The 27,706-nt window shown below is 39.6% G+C and overlaps 1 protein-coding gene across 6 annotated transcripts in view; it reads right to left on the reverse strand.

Annotated features, from left to right (window-relative positions):
• Positions 1-27,706, reverse strand: part of SEMA6A (semaphorin 6A) — a 206,460-nt gene that overhangs the window by 55,893 nt on the left and 122,861 nt on the right. For 3 of the 6 annotated variants that reach the window (XM_088477711.1, XM_088477709.1, XM_088477707.1), the window contains 4 exons: positions 22,496-22,554; positions 22,152-22,172; positions 21,956-22,003; positions 15,697-15,831 (listed from right to left, as the gene is read on the reverse strand). In XM_088477711.1, coding sequence (XP_088333837.1) covers positions 15,697-15,831; positions 21,956-22,003; positions 22,152-22,172; positions 22,496-22,554 — 263 coding nt within the window. The remainder of the gene's footprint in view (positions 1-15,696; positions 15,832-21,955; positions 22,004-22,151; positions 22,173-22,495; positions 22,555-27,706) is intronic. The other 3 variants (XM_088477712.1, XM_088477708.1, XM_088477710.1) reach the window with 2 other exon arrangements.

The following is a 27,706-nucleotide window of genomic DNA, read 5'->3' on the forward strand; positions in this document are numbered from 1 at the left end:
TTATAAGAAATATACACTGTGACAGATGATTCAACTAACAGTATTAGATTACACAACTCGGATGGATACCCCACTGATACAAGGCATCATTAACGAACAAATACCCAGACAAAATAAAATAATAATAATAATAAAATATGCATCCCGCACCCTGTATGGCCATACCCTGAACTTATGGCATAGCTGGATCCTCAAACAAATACTCGCACCCCCAACTACTCTACTAAACTTAACATCCCACTCTTCAACACAAAACACTTTGGGGCAGCTATTCCTGTGAACCATAAGGCCAGCCCAGTATCACAGGGACAACACACGGAATGCCCCCCAAAAAACAAATGAAATAACCTAACCCAGGGCCATAACTACGAGTGTGTGACCAGTGCAATGACAAAACAGATTAAAAAAATGGTAAGAAATCAAGCATACTTAAATAAAGACAGGATACAAAAACAGGCTGTTGATAAGTCTGAATAAATAAACAAATAAGGATAACAAGTGCGCATAAATCATTTAAGGAGGATCGTCCCACCCTGGGGCCCCTGCAGAAAGATCTGGAAGGCCACCCCCTTCCCGACCGCCAAATTCCATCAATGCTCTAAATCTGTTATGGCAAAGAGAATTACTGTTATCTGCATAATAGACATTTTGGCAGAAAATGTTCTCAAAAGGGCTTCCTGACAGATGAGGCTGTGTTGATTACAGCAGACTTGTGGAACAGCGAACCGAGGACAAAATTAGGTTGTAACAAAACATCTTTCAATGGTGACAAGAACTTCCGGACACACCACCCCTTGAGTCTTCAAAGGGGTCAACCAATCAAAGACAGATTTACAGACAGAAGGCTTAGTCTCAGCAATCCCAACCCTCAGTTATGGCAGAACTTGACGTAAAAGAAACAACTCAGCACGCAATTCCACCACCCATGCAGTCACCCACCAATAATGGCTTGGAGAAGTCTTTTCATAATGCGCACTGAAGGTACAGTCCCAGCAGGAGAAAAGGTAACATAAGTTAAGTAGTAGCAAACAAATAAAAGTCCAGAAGGTAGCACTGAATAGGACACTAGAGCAATAAGGAGCAGAGGCAAGAGCTGAAACAGGATCTTGAAGAGAAGCTAGTCAGCAGAACCGCAGTAGAAGTAGCAGTAAACGTCCACAGGGTAGCCCTGAACAAGAGAGTGAATATGCTGGAGCAGCAAATAAGGAGAAATGTAAGAGTATATGATTCACTATGAGTCCTTGATATTACAGTAAATCCAGCACCTTAGAAGCAGGCCAAAAAAAGCAGCAAGCTCAGCATGGAATGCAGCCACAGGAGCCAGACAGGAGTGAGCTTCAGCTCTCCAAGTGATGGAGACAGGAGACCAGCAACCCTGGAGCTCAGCACCAAGGGGCGATCACAACTGCAGGAACTACAGAACAAGCAGGCAGGTTGAAGAGCACAGCAGGGAGTCAGCAATGCAGACCCCAAGGCAAGATCAACTACAGGAGGACAGCAGGTAGCAGCAAGGAGTCTAGAGCCAGGAGCCATTGGGCACCAAGAGAAATCTCAGAGAACAGAGAAGCAGCAGGCAGGAGAATGCAACAAAGATGTCCCAGCGTCCTAATACGACACAGGCACCAACACAGCATGGAGGAATAGTAGGGCTCAATGGAGATCTGGAGCTCGGCAGAAAAACCCCCGGCCAACAGGAGACAACCAACAGCGAGAAAAGTAGCTTCAGGGTAGTCAAATGTTTAGTAAACAGGATATTCGGGCAGGAGACTGTAAGACAGACGTCCTACTCAATGCCCGTTTAGGCAATGCTCCTCGATCTAATTATTTTTGAATTTGTGGCCATCATTTTTAACATTGTTAAACAAATAAAACAAACCAAAAGTATAGAAATGGGGTCAATTTCAGAGGAGGGGGCCCATAAGCAGTCTCCAAGCGCGCACCTGTTTTCCCCTCTGACCGGCACAGTTATAAAGTAGACTCTGGCAGTGTGCCAGAGTCTACTGCGCATGCACAAGTCTCTGGAAACATGGTGCCAAAGCCATGTCATGGTGACTACTCTATTGTGCATGGGCAAATCTTCTGCAAAATGATAGCTACGATATGTGCACCACACCATGCATCCATTGTAGATTAGCCCATGTACAGCACTTAATTCTGAAAATGTGAATTATTCAATAGCCATACACTAGCCTCCCAAATAGATTTGCTCTAAAATCTTGTGACAGTTACATTTGTATACATGTAAAATGTCCATGTCTTCTTAGCCTTATAATATTTGGAATAGTTTATACAGCTAAATTTCATTGTTATCAAATGATTTTAGACTTCAAGTGAATATCACAGTAATGCTGCCCCGTGTGAACAGACCAGTTGTGAGTGTCTCACTGCTGATATTAACATGAACAGGCGAGTGAAGGCATCATAATATGGAGACTAATTGTTTTTTAAAACATTTATTTCACTTTCTTTGGGAAAATGCCAATGGCCAGTGATCGATCCATACTGTGTATATGTTTTAATTACTATTCTGCAGTCCATGCATCTTTTCGATATATTTTCATGAAGCTTTATTGAGGAAATAAATCTTGGATGGGATCATAGATTTTGAAACTCCATGTATTAGGCACATATTAATATATATGAAAAAGGCACTTTTAGTGACACAAAACAATATATAATAGCGGATAAAATAATAAAAGGTATTGTCAATCACACATAGAAAAAAATAAACACTCATCTATGAGTCTACCTAGTGGTATAGTGGCAATTATACAGTAGTGTTTCAAAAGTTGAAAACTGCCCAAAAGTAGAATATTACTGTTATTTATATAGCGCATAAATATTCCGCAGCACATTACAGAGAATATTTGGCCAGTCCCTGCCCCAATGGAGCTTACAATCTATATTCCCTACCAGATGTACACACACTATGGTTTTTTTTATTATTTTGGGAGCCAATTAACCAACCAGAATATTTTGGATTGTGTGAAGAAACTGGTGGAGTACTCGGAGGAAACCCACGTAAGCACAGGGAGAATATACAAATTCCACACATTTAGGACCGTGGTGGGAATTGAATCAAAGTCCTAATACCTACTGACCACTAAACCAAAATTGCTATGTGACTGGATCATAAAGCGGGCCTTCCCTGCCAAAATTGGGATGGTTGGGAGGAATGGAAGTTTAATGCTGAGTACACACTGACATATACATTGGCCAATATATCTGCTACCCCTCGGCCAGTGTGTACCCGCGATATGTAGGTGAACATCGCCGTTCATCAACATATCGCATTGGCTGTGCTGCACAGCCTATGGACAGATATGTCTGCAGATATATCTATCCATCGGCAAGTGTGTACAGCGGCAGCCGCAAAGAAGGGTGGGCGGGACTCACCACCAACACGCCCACCTGCCGCCAGGTCCTGCCCCCCGAGACCCGAGGGCACATGCATATGACGGCCGTTCAGTGTGTATGAACGACCATCATCTGCAGATATATCTGTAAGGTGTGTACCCACCTTTAATGAGTTTTACTACAACTAGGTTAAGTTAACCAGGTTAACACAGCATTAACTTACAAGTGTTAGATTACTTCAACAGAGAAGAACTTATATGTGAACTGGGGAAGACCCATGTCATTCATATATATCTATTCCAAGAACAAAAAAAACAGAGTGCACTCACCAGGGACTTCATCAATAGATTGATTTATTGTTGTACAAGAGAGAGTTGACGTTTCGGTCACATACAAACTGTGACCTTCCTCAGGACACTCTCCATAGAGTTTAAGGGAAGGTACCGTCGTACTGGTAATTAAGGGAAGGTAGTGCAATGGGGTGTATTTCCTGTCTCTCCTTTTGTGCCCCGTATGTTTTAAAGAGGCAATCATTTAAGGGAAAACCAGGTTGTTTTGCCTTTTAAATGATTGCCCCTTTAAATCATAAGCATACTAGCCAGAAACATGGGCAGGCTATTACATTTATCCCTCAGTATATTTTACAGTGATATTTCAGCATGGAAAGAGAGGAGAGAGTACTTGGTAATATACATAGCTATCACCAAACCATATTAATTATTGATTCAAGTCATTGACTGCGGATGTAGGTATGACTTTCAAAGATATACATTGTATATGGTAGCAAGAAACTTGATTGTACTGAGTAGAATTGTGATCAAATAAAACAGTCTGCTCTACAGTCTCAGTCAGTATGGATGTGTTAACTGTGCTAAAAATATGCAGATGTGAAAATTAGCATTTTCACATGTTATATTAGTACGAGTGTTAATTTATGTAAATACAGTACAATGCTGATAAGCCTATTTATCAGTGCTGGATGTTCCTGTTTACCCCTGATAAATGTTCTTGGGCAAACATTAACTTAAGCATGTGTCATTATACATTGTGTGTTGCTTATGCATGATTTGAAATGAGATGTCCTATTTTATTAAGGAAGTCGAGCACATCAAAACCAGGGGAGTGATTCTCTGTGTCAGAAATCTGACAATACAAAGACTAGCTAAGCCTCCAATAAAGGTTTCTTTCGTACAATGCAAATTAAGTATATTGTTTCTAGAGCTGGATGGAGACTTTATTTGATCATATATTCCAAATATTTACTCTCGCCTGCCATTGTCAAACACAACAGGGTATCTCACCTCTTAATAATTGTTTTGTATAAGTATATAAAACTTATCCCCATATAAAGCAATAATTTTAGCAGGACAGACCCCGAAAAGGGCGGAGAGTAGATCAAAAGTGGTTGAATAGGGCTGCGGTTTAGTTGGATCGGGGTGGAGCTTATTTTGTCCTGATGTAAGAAGTCTAACAGGTTTATTTATTTCGTTAATTTAACTGAAGAGACTCCTCTGGTGATAACTTACTTTGCGCCACTTACCGCTGTACCAATTATGGGGATAGCAGTCTGAGTGTATTTAAGATTGTCAGCAATGTGTTGCTCAGATATTACTGGAACCCTTCGCCAGCAGTTTTAGGCTGCTTATAAGAGGGCGCGAAACTCCACTCAGGAGCCACAGTTTGGTAAATACAGCCATAACTGCAGTATGTATCTCTGTGATGGAATCAGTACGATATCCAGAGAGTCAGGATGCCGGCCGCCGATAGACTGACAGCAGCATCCCAATGCCTACAATCCGGACAGGGGAATGGTAAGTAGTGCTCCCCTGCCCTATTTATTCCCTAACCCTCCCTTACTGTACCCCAACACTAACACTCCCTACTCTGCACCCTAACCCTCCCGGTAAGTGCTCAAACCTAACCCTCCCCCCTTAGTGCCTGACCCTAACTCCCCCCCCCCCCCATCTGGAGCCGAACCTTAAACTTCCCCCTCCCGCAACCTAGCACTAACTCCCCCCGGGATGCCTAAACCTAATCCTCCCCCCCCCCCCCGACGGCTAACACCTACCCGGCCTGCTATACTTATGATCAGTACCGGCATCTCCAGCCATGTCGGCATTCCGGCTGTAGGTATATTAACCGCATTCCTCTGTTATACGCACAAATACCTAACACAGCCACTGAACCACTACTGACAAATAGAGCTCTAAATGTTGGGAGATATGCAACCGCCAAAGAATTCCTAGTCTTCTGAACTGTACTTGGGGTCATCTTTATAATTTGCATATCTTCGATCAGTGACCAGCAACCTGATGCCCGCCCTTCAGCAGCTGAAGATTTAGCTTTCCAATCTTCAAAAGAAACATTAATCTCAGTAATAACTTAAAATATTAAAACAATACAGTCAAGAAAGAGATATCTACCTGTGCGAATATAAGATCAGACATTTTAAGCAAGTGTGTTACAAACTGTAACAAATACATCTGACAATAAAGCAGTAAGAAGCTTTATTGAAGGCAAAGACGGTTGCATGCGATCCTGGGGCCACCTGTTGTCCCATCACAGCCTTTGGCTCTTGCCTAGGTTGTCTTGTAACTGATCCAGACTTGACAGAGAATTACTTGACCTTAATTATAAGTTGAAATACCGCATAATGTAGTTTTCCGAGCAGCTAAAGTTTGAGTTTTCACTCTAATTATTGAAGTCTTAACTAAGCAGCATCTGGGCACATGGGCTCCTCTATGCTTGCACTAGTTCATTCACTATACATATTAACCTACATAAAAAGTTAACCTTCTCACCCCTCTGACTGTTACATTTCTCCTTGTCAAGAAGTAGCTAACTTTGGCTGAAATCCTCTTCTTGTATCATCTCTGCCACAATTTGGTGTGAGGGATAGAAGGACCATTAGTCTAACGTCAGTTGTCATCTCTTCCCTCTTGTTTATTCTAAGCTCTGACCTCTGTGTTCAGCAAGGAAAGTCGGCTCCAGTAAACGTCAATATAGCCAACTTAGCTTAATGAAAGAGAACTCCAGACAAAGTGCCCAGAGGAAAAGTCAGCATTCAGTGTGTTTTACCACTCTAATGACCAGATCTTGGGGGCGATTTATTAAAGGTTTAAACTCTGTTTTTTGAACTGGGGCATAAAACCAATAAGCACCAAAGACTACTCATTACATCCACCCTGAACAGCAAAAACACTTCACATTGGAAATGGATCATCTCTTGAGAACTAACACCCTACATTTAGAGCAGGGAGGACTGGACTATGCAATTCTAGATCATCAATACATATTATTTAAGGAATGTCAGTAAAGTTCTACAACATAAATAAAGGGGTTACATGGATAACTCCCCATAGAGTCCTACAGGAAATTATACTTATTTAAATAAAAGTTATACACCCATAGTTGATACAGCTATCAACAATACGATTAGAATTAGTTTTATCATTCAAAATGTATGTGCAAACTTGTAAATGTTCGAGAGCATTATAATTACTGGGGATGCAATAAGTTATTAATATCACAGACACCTGTCATCTATGCTACTCAACTAAGTAATAAAACTAATCATGGTTTTTCCCAACTACATAAATCACAAGGATGTTCCAGCTTGCAGAACATTTTCATATATGTTATTTTCTGGTGACACTTGTTACTAAGAAAGTGAAATTACAGGGTTCTTTATGGGGTGAGGGGCACACACAAAACTTATTCAACATGACACAGGGTAAAAACTATTTCCATGCTCACTTAGGCAGTCATCCAATCACAGTTGTCAGATACATCTGCAGAGAGTTATGTCATCTTGTCACTGGATTTGGAATGGATTTCCTCTTCCTGAAAACATTTCCACCTCTTCAGCCAATGTTCTCAGAACATTCCAGATATCCTGCCACAAGCTACTCACATTATGTCTGTATGCCCCTCTGTCTGTATGCCCCTCTGTCTGTATGCCCCTCTGTCTGTATGCCCCTCTGTCTGTATGCCCCTCTGTCTGTATGCCCCTCTGTCTGTATGCCCCTCTGTCTTTGCTGTCTGTCTACACACATCCATATACTTCTGTCTGTCTATTTATTTATCTATATACATTGTGGTTAAGACTTTTGATCTGTGGTGGTGTGTCAGAGACCATGAAAATGCAGGTAGAACACACCTCATGTCATGGAGCCTTGTGGGATTATGACATGCCTGTTTTTCTCAGCACCTATGATCACTGAATCTGAGTTTCATCTTATGATATCAAACAGTTACTTTATTTTGTATAAATACTCTATTATCCCCTATCGGACATAAACCCTGGCTTTAACCCGGCTTGGACCCTGGATACTGAACACGGTTTGAAGTCAGTGTTTCAGAACTTAACCCATTCCACACCTGCGTGATGGACCCGGTTAGTCCCGGGTCGTCACTCTTCACACCGGACCAGCATCTTGCAGTGACACGAGTCTTCTGTCTAATAGTGGATGCTCGGATATTATGTCATCTCCAAGCGCTACTGTGCCCACCAATCAAGTCTTTTTAGGCATGACCCGAGTCATGCTTTTCAGACATAAGTCGGACACTGACAGGGGTTGCAAGTTGCGGGAATAACAGTGGCGGATTGCAGGGTCACGGACCCGGGACTGTCAGGCCCTTTCAGACATAAACAGGACCCGGGGCGACTTGCTGTGCCCTGGAAAATTCCCGAGTTTTTGCTTATGTCTGCTAAGAAGATATAAAGGTAAGATAATGAATGTCTAATTTATTGTGCACAACAGGGGAAAAAATATATTCAACATTATGCTTTATCTAATGCTAATTTGCTGTTGAATTTAAAAAAAGCTTAATATCTGCATTGTGCAACCCACTTTTTCAGCGTTAACTTCTGATCATTCAATAATTTTTTATTGAATTGTCAGACAATTTACACGTGTATTGGGGATAATTCATCTAATACACTGAAATGTAGACAGCCCATTCAATCAATGATGCAATTATTTAGGGGGAACATTTTTAAACAAAAGCACGTAAATCAAACCTGACTGAAGTGTGTGGTCTATAATTATGTGATTAAAGCACAACGATCCTTCAACTGTCCTGTATTGCGCTCACATACATGATTTCTTTGCGCTCATTCAAATCGCAATTATAATCGTTGCTAAGTGATCCATGCTTTTTTATGAAAGATCTAGTTAATAATAATCAGATGACTACAAATGTAATCGTAACACGTGCACCTCAATTGTATATTGATGAAACATAATAGCTTGTTCCGTAACACCAAAAAATAACAGCATGACGCCAGCTTTAGACAATCTACCTTGTGATTGCATGTAATCTGACTGTACGATGATTAACCTATTGTATTACCGCTATGTAATACATTGCCACTTTACAGGTCAATAAAACGAATAACCCCTTACCATCTGCTCCATATTGCCATGGGGTATAGACAGTGGTATAGCCAGGGTTTGACATGAGGGGGAAAAAGGGTAAAGAAAACTCTGAATTACATATTTTTACACTATTCAAGTTCAAGAAAAGTATAATGTACTCTCTACTGCCATTTGTGTGGAGGATTGCGGGACAGGAGGGGCTAATGAACTATGGCAGGAAAGGTCGTACAGATGGTCAGAAATGCACACACACTACAAAATATATCAGCTCATCATTTTGGAGAAATGTTGAGCTGCAGGTCAGAACCAGTCTGGTTTTGGAACAGCTCTGGGTGCTGCGTACATACTCATGAGATTATAGGATTAAGCAGTTTGGCTGTTAAGCCCAATTATTGGGGGAGGGGCCATGATTAAAAGCAAATCAAGACCCGCAACCAGCTTACCATAAAGTGGATTTTTACACTTTACCGAGAGACTCTCCCCAAATTCGGGAATCTCCCAAAACTTCCGGGAGAGTTGACAAAAATGATATAATATCATCCACAAATGCTATCTGAAAATAGCTGGTTTAATACCTATTTCATGCAAAGGTTGTGTCTGCCTTAGGTGATTCTTACAAATTAAACTTTCTCTCTTGCTATATGCCTGCCAAACAAAAATAATGCAAAGGAAGCAGCTCCAGCAGTGAAAGTAACTGGCTTCTTCCCTCCAAAACAGAAAATTCATATAGTCAATATGACTTACTAGACTATAAAGGTGCCTACACACTTGGTGATGTGGTCACGATGCGATAACGTATCTGATTTCCCCTTGAACTCTCCCCAGCAGCTCCCTGGCAGTCGTGGGCACGATTTTGTGTTAAAAACTGTCCAATGTGACAAACGATCTATCTTGCCTCCTAACTATTCCCAGTGCATCATGACTGAGATTGTCAGATCTTGCCTACAGCATGGCAGATCTGAAGATGCGATGTACGACCTGCGGGGATGAGCATCGGCATCGTGATCGTGAGTGGACACTCACAATTTGGGCATATTTTACACGATTTGTCGTCACGATGCGTCGGAATTGGGCAAATCGTGCAAAATATCTCTAAGTGTGTAGACACCTTAAGACTTGTACACAATGAATAATTGATGATTCGCTGAACCTGTGGCTCCGAGGCCATGAGTCAGCATGTCTTCACTTGCGTAGCTGCAGGACGAGCAGCAGAGGAAGGAGCAGAGCAGCGTACCCTCAGCACTACACAGTACTGCTCAGGGCACAGCAAACCACTAGGAACCCGGAAGACGGGTGGAGCAAAACAGTAAGTGGAGCACCTCAGCAGCTTGACACCTCACCAGCCACACTTGCCTACTGAAAGCGCCACCCAGGGCAATTTATATCTTATGGGGAACATTCACTTCCCCTGCTCCCCACTAGCTATGCCACAGGATATAGATCTGCGCTACAACTAAGTGACGGGTGGGCATATGTCTCCCCTCCAGATTGGTACCAAGAATGTCACAGAGAGCCTTTAGTGCCAGGAGCAGTTTGGTTTGACTACCAAGTGCACAATCAGAGAGGAGGTCTACTATAAAGGTGGAAACGTTTTTCTATCATCTCGGAGACCATTTGTAATATTGAACTAATGGTAGCCTACTGCACACCATGTGGTGAACAGAAACAAAATAGTTAAGAGAAATGAAAAAATAAATAAATAAATAAAACTGACCCCTCTCTTATCTCCAACATGTGAGTGCCACAAATCTATAAACAATGAGCCAACTATCCAAATGTATTCTGCCCACTATTATGGTGCATACACACGGTCAGATTTTTCTTCAGATCTGAGCGATAACGAATGTAAAAATCATTCAATCGTTCATATCTGAAGGAAAATCTGACATGTGAGCCTTCAACGATGAACGATGCGCGTTCCCGATGGTCAGATAATGATATCTGACATCTGATGTGTTTGCAGTCAGTTTTGGTCAATTTCAGTCATTTTAATGCAGTCAAAAATCGTTAAATTGTTCAAATCATTTGTAAAATCGTTCATCTGACCGCGTGCATGCACCATTAGCCTTATCTTCCTTTACTCCCACCATAAAGACATTTACACCTATGTGCAGCATATTTTACTCTAAAACACACAAAAACATTATTAAAATAATGTACTTTGGTCTTCAAGCTGTGTCAGAGCTTATGTACAGTACACATACATGTTACTCCTATACCGGAGAAAACAAGGCTATGGCAAAGATCATGGTAAAATTACTTTCCCATTTTGCCTTGTTCTCACTAAGCTCTGGAATGCGATAAACTGGATAGTCATTCAGCTCCTAACTGTCATGTTACAGGCAGTGTTTGAAAAATGACAGTTAGGAGCCGATTTCCTGGTAGTTTATCACTATCCAGAGCTTAGTACATCTGCCCCTATACAGCGCACAGTATATTTATATTACATGGCATTTAGTCTCGTCATTACAGTATGTAATATATCTAGCCATCATTACATGGTCAGTACTCCATCCTGCTTTGTTCAAACAGGAATTTACTTATGTTAAGTAGCTTTTTAAGTCACACCAAATATATATCTAGCTCTGTACAAGTCACTTTGCCTGCAAATTAAACAGTATTGATTACCTCCTACCTTGAAACAAGTATATGCCTACAGTGAAGGGTGATTGCATACACTCCGAAAGGGCTGTCTGCTTCATTCTAGCAGATCACAGGGTTAAGTCCCTTTCTCACTCAAACCATCATTAATCATGTTTTGTCCAATGTGAGCAGGAATGAAAAGACTGCAACTCAATCATTTTACATTACCAAATATTAGAAAAGCAAGAAGACAAAAAAGCGAACTGTTAACCGACAAGAAACAAACCTAGAGTTCACATGTGTGTTTAATAAGACAATACTCCTATTACTTGTGCAAAGGAAAGACGACGGAACCTCCAGCAGCTGACTACTGTGGCTAATTTATCAAGCTCATTGGTAAGGCTCCAGACGCTTAAAGGCATCAAGATAAAATAAGGGGAGTTGTCAGCATTTACCTCTAAGTTATAAACATCTAGAGAAAGGTGGAAGGAGAAGATAAACCAGACAAGGACCAACAGGGAAGGTCATGGGAAATGCAGCTTCATGGAGAAAATTAGTTAATTTTCTTTCCACTGCATTCACCAGCAGCTTATGATATCTAGAGGTTCTGTTAGTATATCTATTACACATACAAAAGCATTAAATCATTACTAATAGGGTAAAGCCTTGGAATATGTCACAGAGAGAGGTTGGTTGTTTTCTTTTATTTGACTTAAAAGGACAGTAACATCTTAATGATAAAAACCATACATACTTGAGAAAAGGTCTTCCTTTGGTTCATTTCCCCAGGCATAAACATGGTCTTCCCATGGAAGTGTGATTATTGGGTGTTTTATGCAAGCTTGCAAGTACATTACCCCGAGTTATTCACTTGTACTGAAACGCGTTATCTGCCTATTTATAGTATTCACTCAGAGTGTACATTTACTCCACCGCTGTGCACTGTCCCAGAATGTTCTGTAGACTCAACTCCTGAAGGAGTAGCCTCATTAATCCTCGGGAGCTTGATGATGCAAATTGCAGTGAAATGCGCCATCATAGCCCTACCAGCAGCCACAAAACGTGGTATTCAGCAGTGTGTGTGTGTGTGTGTGTGGGGGGGGGTGATGCGTTTCATCACACCTCCCAACTGTGCCTCAGCTTTAGTTAAAATTAAATGTTGTGCATTACTACTATTTTTTCTGGCTCTGTACATTAATGTATTTATTTATTTAGCTGTGTTTCATTTTAATTTATGTACTTTAAGCTATTTTCTATTTTATTTTGTGTCTGTAAAGGGGCTTATTGCCTTAACATAAACTAAAGTTTTTTACTTTGGTTATTAGGAGTGTTTGGCTAAACAATTTTGTACTGATGTAGCAGACATCCTGGGACAAAAGGTATAATCCAACCATTCCATACAAAAAGAGGCACTGAATTGTGAAGCCCTCACCCCACTCACTTCATTGTAATACTGTGAGTGTGACAAAGCCAGACATTGGTTGATATATAAAAAAGGTACATCAATAGACAGGTCAAAATGCTTTTTCTCAATTTGTAATCATTTAGGTAAATGAACACATAGGGGCATATGTATTATCAAATTTAGATCCTGCAGATCCTGTGCCTGGTAAATATAGGCTACAATGGCTAACGCCATCTCAAGGTGGTGTTAGTTACTGCGGCCAATCACTTGGTAAATTAAGCATATTAGCAGACAATCATAAACTGATATATGTAGGAATTACCTAATATTTAAGGCTACCCCCCAAAAACAATCCAAATATTTTTTGCTAAATATGCCCCATAGTAATAAATATTATATTAGTCTCAGACGTATTGTTATTTCATATTAACTATTTTTCTTATAGCTTTCTGCACATTCATTAGAAGAGCAAGTTTTATGCCTTTAGAGTCTCTGTACCAAAGAAAACACTTTAACAAATATTTGACTTGGGGTAAATAAAGCAAAATGAGCCCCCTTAAGTTTTAGATGTTAGTGTCGCTTTAAGGGAAGGAGTCAAGGAGGGAGGCTAAGTACAATGGTAGCAGGAGGAGGGAGAGGGTTAGTGTAGGAGGTGAGGTTTAGTTCATTTTGCATATGTGAAAAACACACAAGAGTCTATGAAAATAAAGAAAAACACTGCACAGAAATAAAACATACACTGGAGTTGTAATAATCAAACTTTATACTGTGCATTCAAAAAATCAATGAGCAGCAGATGTGCTTACTAAACTAAGTACAGAAAATCTGCAAGTGGTCAGTGGCCAGCAACATTTACATTGCAGATATTTATTTTTAACCTGCATGGAAATTTAAACTGTAGGCACAACAACTCCAGAGTATATTTAGCTATTAAGCAGTGGTGTACAAATGTCACATCCCAATGAGCCAAGCGATTTCCAGGGCCACCTCATTCTACCAGAATCCTTCAGGTACCTGAGCTTGTGCATATGCTGAACATATGGATGTGACATCATCAAACCACTAGTGTCATTGCAAACCAAGCAGCAAGTGAATTAAGAATTAGTACACTGAAAGGGTTTAACCATCAACGTGAAAATAACTGAAAGAAAACACCTTTCAAAGAAATTACACTTAATAACACAACATAGCACTTTGCAAAACAAAAAGTTAACACAAAACCATAGTCCGACAAAATCAAAATCATCAGCAAAAGTGAAAACAAAAAAAAAACCATAACGAAACCATAACAAAACATCAAGCTCTTTACTGTTTTTTTGTGTATAGCAATATTACTCATTGTCCTTCTGTTTATCGTCATTGCTGTTAAATATCATTACTGTATAAGTACACAGGGACAGACAAGGAGTATTAAGCACACAAATGTGATAATGATAAAACACCCATGCGTAACCTCTGCCACCATTGTGTCTTTATTTAATAACTTCTTACTAGTTACATGTTGATGTGTGAGGTGCTTTCAGCTTTGTCAATATGAGCATACACAATTCAAATATTGATAATGCAGCCCCCTCCCACCTCCAAAAATAAATTAAATTAATAATGACACTAACTGCATGGAAACACTTAAATTGTTGGTATTTCTAATAAAATTATCAGAGAATATTGGGGAAATGTGGTGCATCAATAAATCTGCAAAGTGTCATCAAATGACCTCAGTGACTCTTATCTTGTATTTAAATAATGCTTTTGACCAGATTAAAAAAAAAATATAAAAAATATGAGTTGAATTCTCAGCATGTCGTTGTGTAGCTTTTCTATTTGCAGTACAAATTTTCTGGTTCAGCGCCTCGTTCATTAATCATATCTTCCTTTAACACCCATGAGAAGCATTCGGGCGCAATGTGATATCTATTATTTGCTGAAATTACAGGAGAGAAGCATCAAGATAATGTTGAAATTAGTTCTTTGGATGAATCGGATGAGATAATGGTCTGGTTCAATGTGCCATTTCTTCATGAATAGGTCAGGAATCATAGAGAGGATCTGTTCCAAATTCTCTACTCTTTCATAGCAGATGATTGAATTACTCAATGCATGAAACATTCCACTTTTCTCCATGGGTTAATAAGTGGGGGCACTACTTTAATAAGTAAAAAAACATGTACATTGAACATGACGTTATGCTTTGCAGTCAGTCAGTGGTGGAGAATATATGAAATCACCACTTATGGGTCGATCGTTCTAGGTTACAGGTCAATACCTTTCATCTTGCAGTCACGCCTTCATTATATAAAGAGAGACATCTCTCTTCTACAAAGTGTCCTTCATGGGGTAACGTGTAAAAAAAAATAGGTCACAGCGGCAATAGGCTGTAAACCGATCGCTCATAACCGTAAGAAAAACAATAACCAAAAACTGGTACTTATTCTCTCCAATTACTGGTTATAGAGATGAAGGTGTAATATATTAGTGTACAGGCACAAAACAATTTTAGATGGGTATTGTTGTAGTCTAGCCCAAATAGCTTCCAGATTTAACCCTTAAAGCATTTTCTGTGTAAAATGGCTGTCAGAAGAGGTTTGGAAATTGAACAGAACTAGAATAGAAACAGTTATTTCCGATTACTGGGACACCTAAAATGATTATGTGATTTAGTCGACTATAGAAATCTGTTGAATACATATACTAAGGTTTGTAAAATATTGGTTGTGAGAACTTGAGTTGATGTGGCTTACATTAAAAAAATGTTTTACACAAGAAAAAAAAAAGACTGTAAACAAACTCCAAACACCCAGATGTCAATGTATATTTATCTTACACAAGTCTACAGAGAGCTGATTGGAGAACCACTCAGTTTTTTTCATCATATTGAACTGATCCAGCTGAAAGCACCCACACCATGTACTTTACCTCCCTCCCCGTTTGACCTCTTATTATATATCAAAAATGTATTTTCCAAGGCCTTACCCTTTTTGTCCTGGTGATTATGAAAAGAGTCAGCCACATGGGGGTCTGTGTTCTCAGACGAGCCAAAGGTGTCCTTCCAATCCAGCATAGTACCCCTATCGTAACTCCCCTGACCTCTGGAGGTTGTACTGGGATCTAAGGAATTTGAGGGTTCAGATTTAGCAGACACATTGTTAGCAAAAAACTTTGAATTTCTTTGTAGTGTATGATTGGTATTTTAGAACAACATTTACACAAAACAGACATTTTTTCATTACTCTCTTGTAATTTTAGAGGGCAGAAATCTTAATGTTGATTTTAGAACTGTTTATAATCCATAATACACTGTATTTGCTGTTCCAAAATAAGAATTTTGTGTATGGTTGTGCTTAGATGAACAAAATGAATAATCAATTTCAAATCAAATCAAATGTGTCTTTGGACTATAATTCCAGGGTATTTGTTTCCCTATAAAAATGTTTTAGTTTGCAAAGTATGAAATATTATATGCCTTTAACAATAAACACAGTGGTTAGATAATATTCCCTTTTTGGTTATTTTGTTTTCCATGTCTTCCTTCCAAGTATCATTATTGAGGTTTCCCACAAGGATCCCTGCTATTTTAAGCAATGCTTTTAGACAATCTGGGATGAATAATGCCAAATGACAACACCAGAACAGCCATATTCTGTGATTTAATCTTCTAATGTATAATATTAATTGGCTCTGAGGAATAGGAAGATAAGGGTGTAGAGTTGTAAATACCTGCCTATAATATATTATTCTTGATCATAAACACTTGTAATTTGGACAATATTTTACTGGTGCTCTCGATTTTGTGACATGTGCTTTGTTTGGCAGTTCGCATTCACCAGTTTAATATTGTTGAATGATAACATTTTACTGGGAATCTGAAATATATATATTAAAATGGGTTTGGTATGGCATCCCAACAGGGTTAGGAGGATACAGACACCTGCCAGGTAAGTATCCTAACCATACCCCTACTCCTAACTCTCCCTCACCGCACACTAAATCTAACCTCCCTAGTGCGTAAACCTATCCCTCCCCCCCCCTAGAGCCTAACTCTAGCCCTCCCCCTTAGGGCCTAGACCTCCCTTAGTGACTAACCCTAACGCGAGTACTTATCATCGGGATGACGGCACAGGGATTCTGACTGGTATCGGTATTGTGGCGCCGGCATTCTGAGCACCGGCATCCTGCACGCCGGTACTTCATCTGCATCCCATTAAAAAAACCTTATGTAAGAAAGGGTTTCATTTATGATTGAGCAAACTATTGTTCAGTAAGGTTGCACACCACATTAGGCATATTCTGCCAGATAATGGTACATGATAAATACTACATTTTAGGACTTTGTGAATATGGTGCACAAGACCATAGCACATGTAAATGTACTTAAAAATAAGCAAAAGGGCTGACTTAGGACTATGCTCGGATGATCTTGTAACTCTGCCTGTTTTACATCATATTTTTTAATAAATGATGCTAATTGAAATGCTGTTCTATTAGATTAGATTCAACGTTATGTCTTTTAAGGGCTTATCACCGTATTATTAGTTTAATAAACCACAGATTTTATCCTGATACGGTATGGGTCTACGATGCTTACTTGGGCATGCAATACTATATATTATCCTTTTATATAAAGTTGTTTGCTTGTAAACTTTTTTCCCTATTTAATGCCCATGTAATTGTGTACCGTATTTCCAGCTTTCTGCTTGGCTTCAAATTAGCTTTGTGTATAATTGCTGTTTTTTTTGTCTGCTGATTACAATATTAAAACTGAAAAACAGAGCATGCAATGTGCATTATACTTGGAAATAGATTTTTAAATAAATGAATAAATCAATACATCCAGCAAAATTAACACTGTTTGTGTTTGTTCGGACTATTATGCTTTCAAAGCATCTGTCAGTAATGTTCTTAGAGGAGTCAATAAAATTGTAATCTTGCTACAATGAGTATTTAAGACAAATGCTACACTGTTTGACCCACTTGTGTTTTAACAGGTAACAAAGAGTCACAATTCCCTTTACCAACAGCGTGTCTTTGTTAGGGAACTGAGCGCAGAATAAACCGTACTGCTGGAATCTGAAAGACTATTGTGTTGGGTAAAGGATGAGAAGGAACAATGGTCACCGCATGATACGGACTGTGTATGGTCATTTGAGGACAGCACAAGGAAAGCAGTACCAGCTTGTGTATATAGAAACTGTGAAGAGTTCTTGTCCTTAATAATACTGAATAACATCTGTATGTGTAAAGTTTTTACATTTTTTATAGAAAGATAACACAATACAATGAGCTACTCTAATAAGATCTCTGAGGATTCGCTTATCTATGGTAAATGTCTAGATTCCCATCAAGGAACTAAAAGGTTACCCTGTATACTCCGGATGATACAAAAGGCACTTACATCCCATTTTATTGTATCCATTTTTTTCCCTTTAAACGTCGAATTGAACGTACTAGAAATAAATTATATATTCCCAGTTATAATTTCCTTGGTTGGATGGCTGACATCAGCCACATAATCAATCCATGCCATCAATGAGGGATGGGACTGTTACTATGATATTAAATCATAATCTATATGATGATTACATTGATCATCCAAATCTCAGATAAACCTGTTTAGTGTAATCAGCTGCATAACATCATTTTGATCTAAAGTGACTTAAAGGCTGTTTCCCTTAAAAGTGATAGTTAACTCTGAAGATGCTGCAAATAAGAGGAGAAGCTCGAATACACACACAGAGAGTGAGAGAGAGAGAGAACGATAGAGAGAATGAGAGAGAGAATGAGAGAGATGGAACTGTCTCCTGAGATAATGGTCTGATTTGACAGGACAGGTCTGAGATGAAGTTAAAGAGACTGGATTGGCATGTGTATGTGTTCACGGACTATACACACTGCGTGAAGCCTCCTGTCATTCACAGCACCTACATGATCACACTATTCCAACTTGAGCTCCTATTAATGTAGTTATATATATATATATATATATATATATATACATACATACACACACACACACACACACACATATACACACACATATACTGTTACTGTATATACACTAATACACACACATATATATATATATATATATATATATATGTGTAAGCTTCCACAAATGGCCGACAGTCTGAGAAATGTCACAGCGTCCCCCGATGCACGTATCAATTATTAATATCCATAAGAACGCCACAGTGTCATAATATCAACGCAACAAAAACTTGTATTATAACATCTCCCCCCCCCCCCATCGTCAGGACCATACAAGCATGAAATGACAAACACTTACCAACATAAATACCCCAACAGCAATCAGCACGCCACCATGGAACGCATGCATGCATCTCGCTAGTTCGGGTGCCTCTTCGGAAGTCGGACGCAGAGATGGATATAGCGTGCCGATTGCCATTGGTGTATTTATGTGGGTAAAGGTGCGTACACACTGGGCGATTAAAGTGGACGACTGGACAATAACGATATCGTTATCGTTCACTTTATCGTCCAATTTTAACACAAAAACGATGAACGATAACGACGACATGCGTTCCCGCAGGTCGTCCGTTATTATCGTTCATCGGGTTAACATGCAGGCCAAACTGACGATGTCGTCAGATTGCTGCATGTTATGAAATGGGGGAGAGAGCCCGGCGCTGAACGATATTGTTAATGAAATCGTTCAGTGGGTGTGCTCAATGTCATGAACGACATTGAGCACAGCCTGCCGGGGACACACTAGACGATATCGCTCAGGGAGCATATAGTCTGGTGTGTACGCTCCTTAAGTGTTTGTCATTTCATGCTTGTATGGTCCTGACGACGGGGGTGGGGGGTGTAACACCTCGTAATGTTGATGCTATAATCCAAGTATTTGTTGCATCAATATTAACACTCTGAATGCCGTTCTTATGGATTTTATATATATGGCAGGGGCCAATGGGAGCCACGGCACGCTATCGATACGAGGGTGTTCTATTTTCCTCCAGGCATGCAACTGCAGGTCTGCAACTGCAGGCCTGCGATCTCACGTTGAGATTATCTCTGGTTTTCCATGCAAAGATTTCAGTGAAGTACAGATATCGTTACATTCGTTTTCCACTATTCATCATACATGACTTTGTTGAACTGAGGTCTTGAGAAAGGTGCATAATTGTGCCTAAACGTTGACCATGAACACAGATTCTTATTCGTTTCACTGAGATGTCTAAAGATGAATAAACTTTAAATGTTGTTTTGAACAGTGAGTGCATCCTTCCTTCCAGGAAATCTACTTCTATTTTGGGACTTATGTCCTTGCAAGCACCCTGAAGATGTCACGTCTAAGTTGAGAGTGCAGGATTTTTGGCGGTATATATTATATATATATATATATATATATATATATATTTTTTTTTATTATTTCTGCGTAGTAGTGTCTACTACTGTGGCAGTTAAGATAGAGATTTTATTTAGCTTTATGATAGAAAACACAATTGCTGTAAGCACTAAAAGATGGGGATGCTGTAACTGATGTATATTACTTAAGATGTGAAAATCTCTATGTAAAGTATGTACTGGATTATGCAGCTGCCATCTCTCCAGCTGTTAAACTACTCACCCCAGAACTTGTCAAGTCATTAAGCATATATAGTGTGCATTTCAGAACTTGTGATGTGTATTTCAACAACAACTTGGTATCTCTACGTGGAATAAACAGCTACAATATAGCATGATGTTAGTACAGCTGAATCCTTACAAATAGTAATTTTTCCAGTAGGCTACCTATAGTGGCAAATAGAATACCTAATTTTAAATACACCCCCGAGAATCTATTGGTTCACACTGGATTTGACCTGGTTGCCTTTGTTCTAATCTGACATTTAAACCCGGTGCAGGCTACTTCACTTAAAATGGGTTTTCTCCGAGACATTATCCTGAAACATGAAAAATCCATGAACACAAAGTGACATGTAGCTTCCAGGGAGTCTCCAGATAAGTGCAGTGTTTCTACACTTTAATTTGATATTCCTAAGAAATGAATATGCCAAAAGACCCAGCTGGAAACACTGGCGGATTTAACTGAATTTGAAGAAAGACATCTAGTCTAGGTGCATTACATTCAAGGCTATGAATACTAAGAGAAATGTTCAAGCATCAGCTATATACACCTAATTAGACAGCTAGAGGAATGGGTGAGTAATACTAAAATAGGAAAGGGAATGTTTTGTTAAAGTAACTGGTCTAATTCACCAAAATTGCCTCTTATCCAACATAAAGACCTGTTAACCAAACAGGGCAGAATATGATCTCACTCTGGAATTGATTGGCCTAGTAAATCTACGTAGGCTATTGAAAAAAAAATGGAACACTAGGTATTGCATTGCCTCAGGCAGGCTTTGCCTATTAGACATGCAAGTTAACAACTCATACCAAATTGTATTTAATTAGAGACTTTTAGCTTATGTCTTCACATGCCAAAATAAACCTTTCGCAAACAATAGAGAGCTGTTTGAAATGTACTGAGAGTTCTGTATAAATTTAGACATATCATTTATCCACCTACATGTTCCATGGGGGAAAAAAATAATTTATTTTGTTAATTTGTATCAAAATACTGTCAGGGAAGCAATCTGCAAGGCCATTAACCAAGCATTATCTGATTAAAGGAACTTAATCCATTATTAATGCGATATCAGTTTATTAGGTTAGTCTGTGACAATGGATATCAGACTTCCACTACCGTTCCCAATTTATCAAAAGGAATATTTTTCCTTTAGCTTACTAGGTTTCATATCTTATATTCCCTTATCAGTGAAATAAGAAACCACTGCTGGGAGATAAATATTTCTGCTATAGTACATTACTAGCTTAAAAAGGCGCTAATACAATTTCAACATAATAAAATAATAAGGAAGGCATACTGTTGATTTGCTGATTTTTTTTTTTAATATTAAATTATTTTTCTGAATTATATTATCCCATAAATATTATAACTGAACACGTTGTGATATTTTACCATTTATTTTATTTTTGAATTCAAACAAAAAACTTATTTTTTTATCCATGTATTACACAAAGGAACGAGCTAGAAGGCTTGCTCACTTGTTGGAATCACACCTGCCCTACAGAAAGCTTTCCTATGAAGTGGCAATTTTGGTTAAACCAGAACCACAGCTAGAGATGTGCAAAGAAAGAGATCTAAAATGGAAAGGTACTGCTACGAGAAGTTGTTGAGCGGTTTATAAAACACGTATAAACTGACCATACACTGTGTAATATATTTCCTGATCTGGAGGTGCAGTTGAAAAGTCTATGGGAAAATAGGCGAGGAAACAAAAATTGTAACTGGTGCAACTGCAAGAGGAAATTTTATAACATGTAAAGTATAAACATATAACAAATAAATAAATAATAGTTTATTCTAAAAAGTTATTCTGAAAGTTCTGTACGTTTCTTACCATTTAATGCCACAAAAGAATCTGGAAAAGAAAGAAAAAAAAGAAATTGTTGTTACTTCTCCCTCTTCCATCCAACTTGCGGTCTATGAAATCTAACACCTTCCTCACGGTCCACCTATTCCTCCTGTGATTTTTACCACATCAAAATCAACACTAGAAATGCCCCCTACATTTCCCCTTCTGCAAACATAGAGGTTCCTTTTCATGTCAAAGTCACAATGATAGAATTCTTTCAGCTCAGTTACTGCAAAGTCTTTGCTATTATTGTTGCAGGTAATGTTGACTCTGTGAATTTAGAAGGCTTATTTCACCCAAAGTAAACACAGGGCTGATTCTTTGCTTACTTTGGCAGTCGCCTAGGCCGTCTGTATTGCCATGCTCTACATCTTGCTCAAATGGCACTCTGTGAAGGAGGAAAGAAACACAGGATTAGAACCCAAGTGCACGGGTTTCATGCAGCTGGTGTAACAACATCAAAGTCTCATGTGCACAGTTTGGACACAAAAAATAAAAAAGTCAAAAGCGTAAAGAAAAAAAACAAAAAATCAAAAATGTAGAAGCAAGAAAATGTGGTACAGTAACCTTGAATGCATCTCATTACAAATAATTTTAAGGTTCACTACAAGCTATTGTTTTACATCTGTTCTATTTTTACAACAGTAAAACAAAAGCAATAAAGTTAGTTTGGTGTCCTGCAATGAAAACAACTTGTTTGGGCAAGTTTTTTGAAGATTCTATGTCATTTATATGTTCCCAACAAAATAGCAATGGAAACACAATTTCTAAACCATATGACAAAACATAGTCAAGTCTGGTGCTGAGCAAAGTATCAATTGCGGAAATCTGCGCAAACAGGGATGTCCTGAAAACTGACTTGTTTTGAGACAATGGTGCTCATTCTGAGTTGGATGAGAGTCCAAATGCAGACAGCTGCCGTGGATATCTGTAAACTGTGCATGTGCCATAGAAAGCTATCTCAGACTGCGCATGCACACACAGATGGAAACTGAAAGAGCGGGTGGTCTGATCAGTTTGCTGACAGATCACTCTTTCCATGAACTGGGAGTTTCTGTGCGGCAACGGGGTGGTGTTCATATGATTACACGGAACTAATCCGTCTCATGAGAGCGTCACTGGAGCATTGGGAGTGTGTAGACTGACTTCTGTGCTCAGTTGGAGCATACGTACGGAGATAGGATGTCTATTTCGGAAGCATCTTTTGCACATAGCATGGACTGGGTGTAAGCACTGATACTGAAGATGACAGCTGTTTATGGGAAAACAGTGGGCGGGCACACATAAAGATGGACAGATACTCGACATAGATGGGCATGTTATTCACATTAGCATATGGTAGTAAGCAGGCTGCCACGGCTGCACAGAAAAGTGGCCATAGATGCGTCCAACTCAGAATGAGGTCCCAAGTTTTCAGGATTCCTTTACTGTAAAAGCTCATTCATGTGTCATCTCCTAACATTTATACACAATAAACAAAGACAAAATAAGCCCCACCCCCAATAATCCCCAAACACAACTTTTGGTGAAGCTCCTCCCTCTTCTTGTAAGCCCCGTCACTTTTTAACTCTGCAAATCAGGACAGTTGAGAGGTATATATATGTGATCCACTGCATTCTGAATGGAATGCACACAGACAGGCCATAACTAGGGGTGTGCGATCGGTGCCGTTGCAAAGGACCCTTGTGAGAAAAATCAGGGTGCCTGGGGATTAGTGATTCATATGCAATGTACTTGGGGAGACTGATCATTGAGAAAAGTAGTTTGTTTCTCTTTTCCTATATGTAAGTTCTATGGTCTGTATCCCCATTCTCTGATGCAAACAACACAGGATGCAACCATTGGTGTATTTATTATGGTATACATTACCATTTACCAGCAAGGGGGTCCCTCATCCTCCGCGGTGCCATCTTCCCAGTGACATCGTTGGGAAGATGGCACTGCGCAGTGAAAGCAAAGATTCTGCCACTGTGCTATCTTCCTGAATATCACTGGGAAGTTGGCGCCGTGGAGGCGGGGGGGACCCGATTAGTGGCAGCCTGGCAGAGTAAGAAGCAAGACGGAATGGAGGGTGATGTTCAGATGAGGAGGCTGCACATAGGCCCCCTCAGATGTTAATACGCACCTGGATGCAACAGATTACGCACAATAAAAATAAGACTATATGAATCAGACCTAGGCCAGGCATCACATCCCAGCTAAACAGTGTATGGTGCACACTATTTTATGTAGTTTGATGGGGCCAATACTCTAGAACAGACATGGGCAAGTTGTAGTCCTTATTAGCTCCATAAAGTCACAGGTGTGCCAATCATGCCAAATACTCCCCTGCCTGTTACAAATAGGATTACTAGAGAATATAGAAAATATTGGCCGTTATTAGAATGACAGCTGGGAAAGTTATGCCAGTTATGCAGCTTAATTATAGTATTCCTACTAAATCTGTTCAGTGGATCTACAAACACACACACACACACATACACACACAAAACCCCACAACAATTCTTATAGGTGGAGAAAATAAAATAGTATATGAGAAATAGTAACAGCTGACGCGCCTCCTGTTTTAAAGACACTTTTTAAACTCTCAGAAGTCTGCAGCATCAGTTCAATTAGTGTGCTACCCTGAACTCCATAACAGGAATGATGCTGTAAACATAGAGAAATATGCTATGCTATTTAGGACTGCACAGCATATGTCACCCAAGCAGCCCTTTGTACAATAAGTGTTGTGTCTTTGCAGAATGCTTCCTCCTATCAACTGTGTCCTGGAATGCTGCTCAGATGTACGTATATTTTTAGAAAGCCACTCCATACGTTAGTCAGATGCTTGTGTCCTTACCAGAAACTTTTGCTTTCAATTCTCGTTAATAAAAACAATATGAAACTGGCTATCCATGGACAAGTGGTTTCTTATTTTTGTTTGCAGTAAACAAACTGAACTTGTACACAACAAATAATTACTTAGGAAGGAGGCTGAGGTTTACTAAAGTATTGAACATCAAAACAAATCTAACCCAAAATAAGGATTTACCCATGGATGTAATTAAGTTTTCACCAGTTTATGATGTAACAGCCTGTGGTAATCATGAATATTTACAGCTGCTTCAAATGTATTCTTACTTTTAAACTGCAGGTGCCACACCTCTATAATAAATTCTACTGTCTTAAACACAATTGCACAGTAAGAGCAGTAATTATATATATATATATATATATTATATATACACACACATATATATATATATATATATATATATACACACATATATATATATATACACACATATATATATATATACACACATATATATATACACACATATATATATATATACACACATATATATATATACACACACATATATATATACACACATATATATATACTAGGGGTGTGCACCGGCCACTTTTCGTGTTTTGTGTTTTGGTTTTGGATCTGGATCTTTCTTCGTGTTTTGGATCTGGATTGGTTTTGCCAAAACCACCCTTCCGTGTTTTGGGTTCTGGGTTTTGTGTTTTGGATCTGTATTTTTTTGAAAAAAAGCATAAAAACAGCTAAAATCACAGAATTTGTAGGTTTTTCTGCTCCTATGCTATTATTAACCTCAATAACCTTAATTTCCACTCATTTCCAGTCTATTCTGAATACCTCACACCTCACAATAGTGTTTTTATGTCCAAAAGGTTGCACCGAGGTAGCTGGATGACTATGCTAAGCGACACGAGTGGGCGGCACAAACACGTGACCCATCTAGGCGTGAAACTGCAGTGGCAGACAGGATGGCATTGAAAAACTAGGCCCCAAACTGTACATAATGCAAAGAAAAAAAAGAGGTGCAAGATGGAATTGTCCTTGGGCCCTCCCACCCACCCTTATGTTGTATAAACAGGACATGCACACTTTAACAAACCAATCATTTCAGCGCCAGGGTCTGCCACACAACTGTGGCTGAAATGATTGGTTCGTTTGGGCCCCCACAAAACAAGCTGGCAATTAATCTGTCCCTGCACAAACTGGCTCTACGGAGGCAAGAAGTCGTCCTCATCCTCCTCATCCACAGATTCCTCACCCTCTTCAGTGTTATGTACATCCTCATCCTCACAGAGTATTAATTCGTCCCTGCTGGAACCACAGGTCCCTCTGTACGTTCTGGAGGCTGGTCTCCCTGGAAGAGTTGATCATTCATTTTATGAACATCATCTTCTCCACATTTTGTGGAAGCAACCTCCTACGCCTTTCGCTAACAAGGTTCCCGGCTGCACTAAACACTCTTTCGGAGTACACACTGGAGGGGGGGCAACTCAGGTAAAATAGAGCCAGTTTGTACAGGGACCTCCAAATTGCTTCTTTTTCCTGCCAGTACAGGTACGGACTGTCTGACATGCCTACTTGGATGCTGTCACCGATGTAATCCTTTAACAGACAGACGCACGCTTGTCGCTGCTGCTTTGAGGATTCAAGTGCGGCTACAGCCCACACAATTCACAAAGACAGAAAAAAAAAAAGAATATTTTTATTGTTTGTGGAGCACACTTTGAGGGTTACACCACCCTCTAACAGACAGACGCACGCTTGTCGCTGCTGCTTTGAGGATGCAAGTGCGGCTACAGCCCACACAATTCACAAAGACCGAAAAAAAAAGAACAATATTTTAATTGTTTGTGTAGCACACTTTGAGGGTGTCACCACCCTTTAACAGACAGACGCACGCTTGTCGCAGCTGCTTTAAGGATGCAGGTGCGGCTACAGCCCACACAATTCACAAAGACAGAAAAAAGAACAATATTTTAATTGTTTGTGTAGCACACTTTGAGGGTGTCACCACCCTTTAACAGACAGACGCACGCTTGTCGCTGCTGCTTTAAGGATGCAGGTGCGGCTACAGCCCACACAATTCACAAAGACAGAAAAAAGAAGAAGAATATTTTTATTGTTTGTGTAGCACACTTTGAGGGTGTCACCACCCTTTAACAGACAGACGCACGCTTGTCGCTGCTGCTTTGAGGATGCAAGTGTGGCTACATCGCACACAAGTCACAAACACATTAAAAAAAATTTTTTGATTTTTTTGGAGCACTTTGAGAGTTACAACACTCTTTAACAGACAGACGCACGCTTGTCGCTGCTGCTTTGAGGATGCAAGTGCGGCTACAGCCCACACAATTCACAAAGACAGAAAAAAAAGAACAATATTTTAATTGTTTGTGTAGCACACTTTGAGGGTGTCACCACCCTTTAACAGACAGACGCACGCTTGTCGCTGCTGCTTTAAGGATGCAGGTGCGGCTACAGCCCACACATTTCACAAAGACAGAAAAAAAAAGAACAATATTTTAATTGTTTGTGTAGCACACTTTGAGGGTGTCACCACCCTTTAACAGACAGACGCACGCTTGTCGCTGCTGCTTTGAGGATGCAGGTGGAATCTAGACGGGATTTGGAACCGAGGACACACTACCTCCATCAATTGTCTAAATCCCACTGCACTAATGTCGGATACCGGACGCACGTCTAACACCAACATAGCAGTCAAGGC

Source organism: Taudactylus pleione, unplaced genomic scaffold, assembly GCF_031769625.1.
Source record: "Taudactylus pleione unplaced genomic scaffold, aTauple2 ptg000202l, whole genome shotgun sequence".
Taxonomy (NCBI): domain Eukaryota; kingdom Metazoa; phylum Chordata; class Amphibia; order Anura; family Myobatrachidae; genus Taudactylus; species Taudactylus pleione.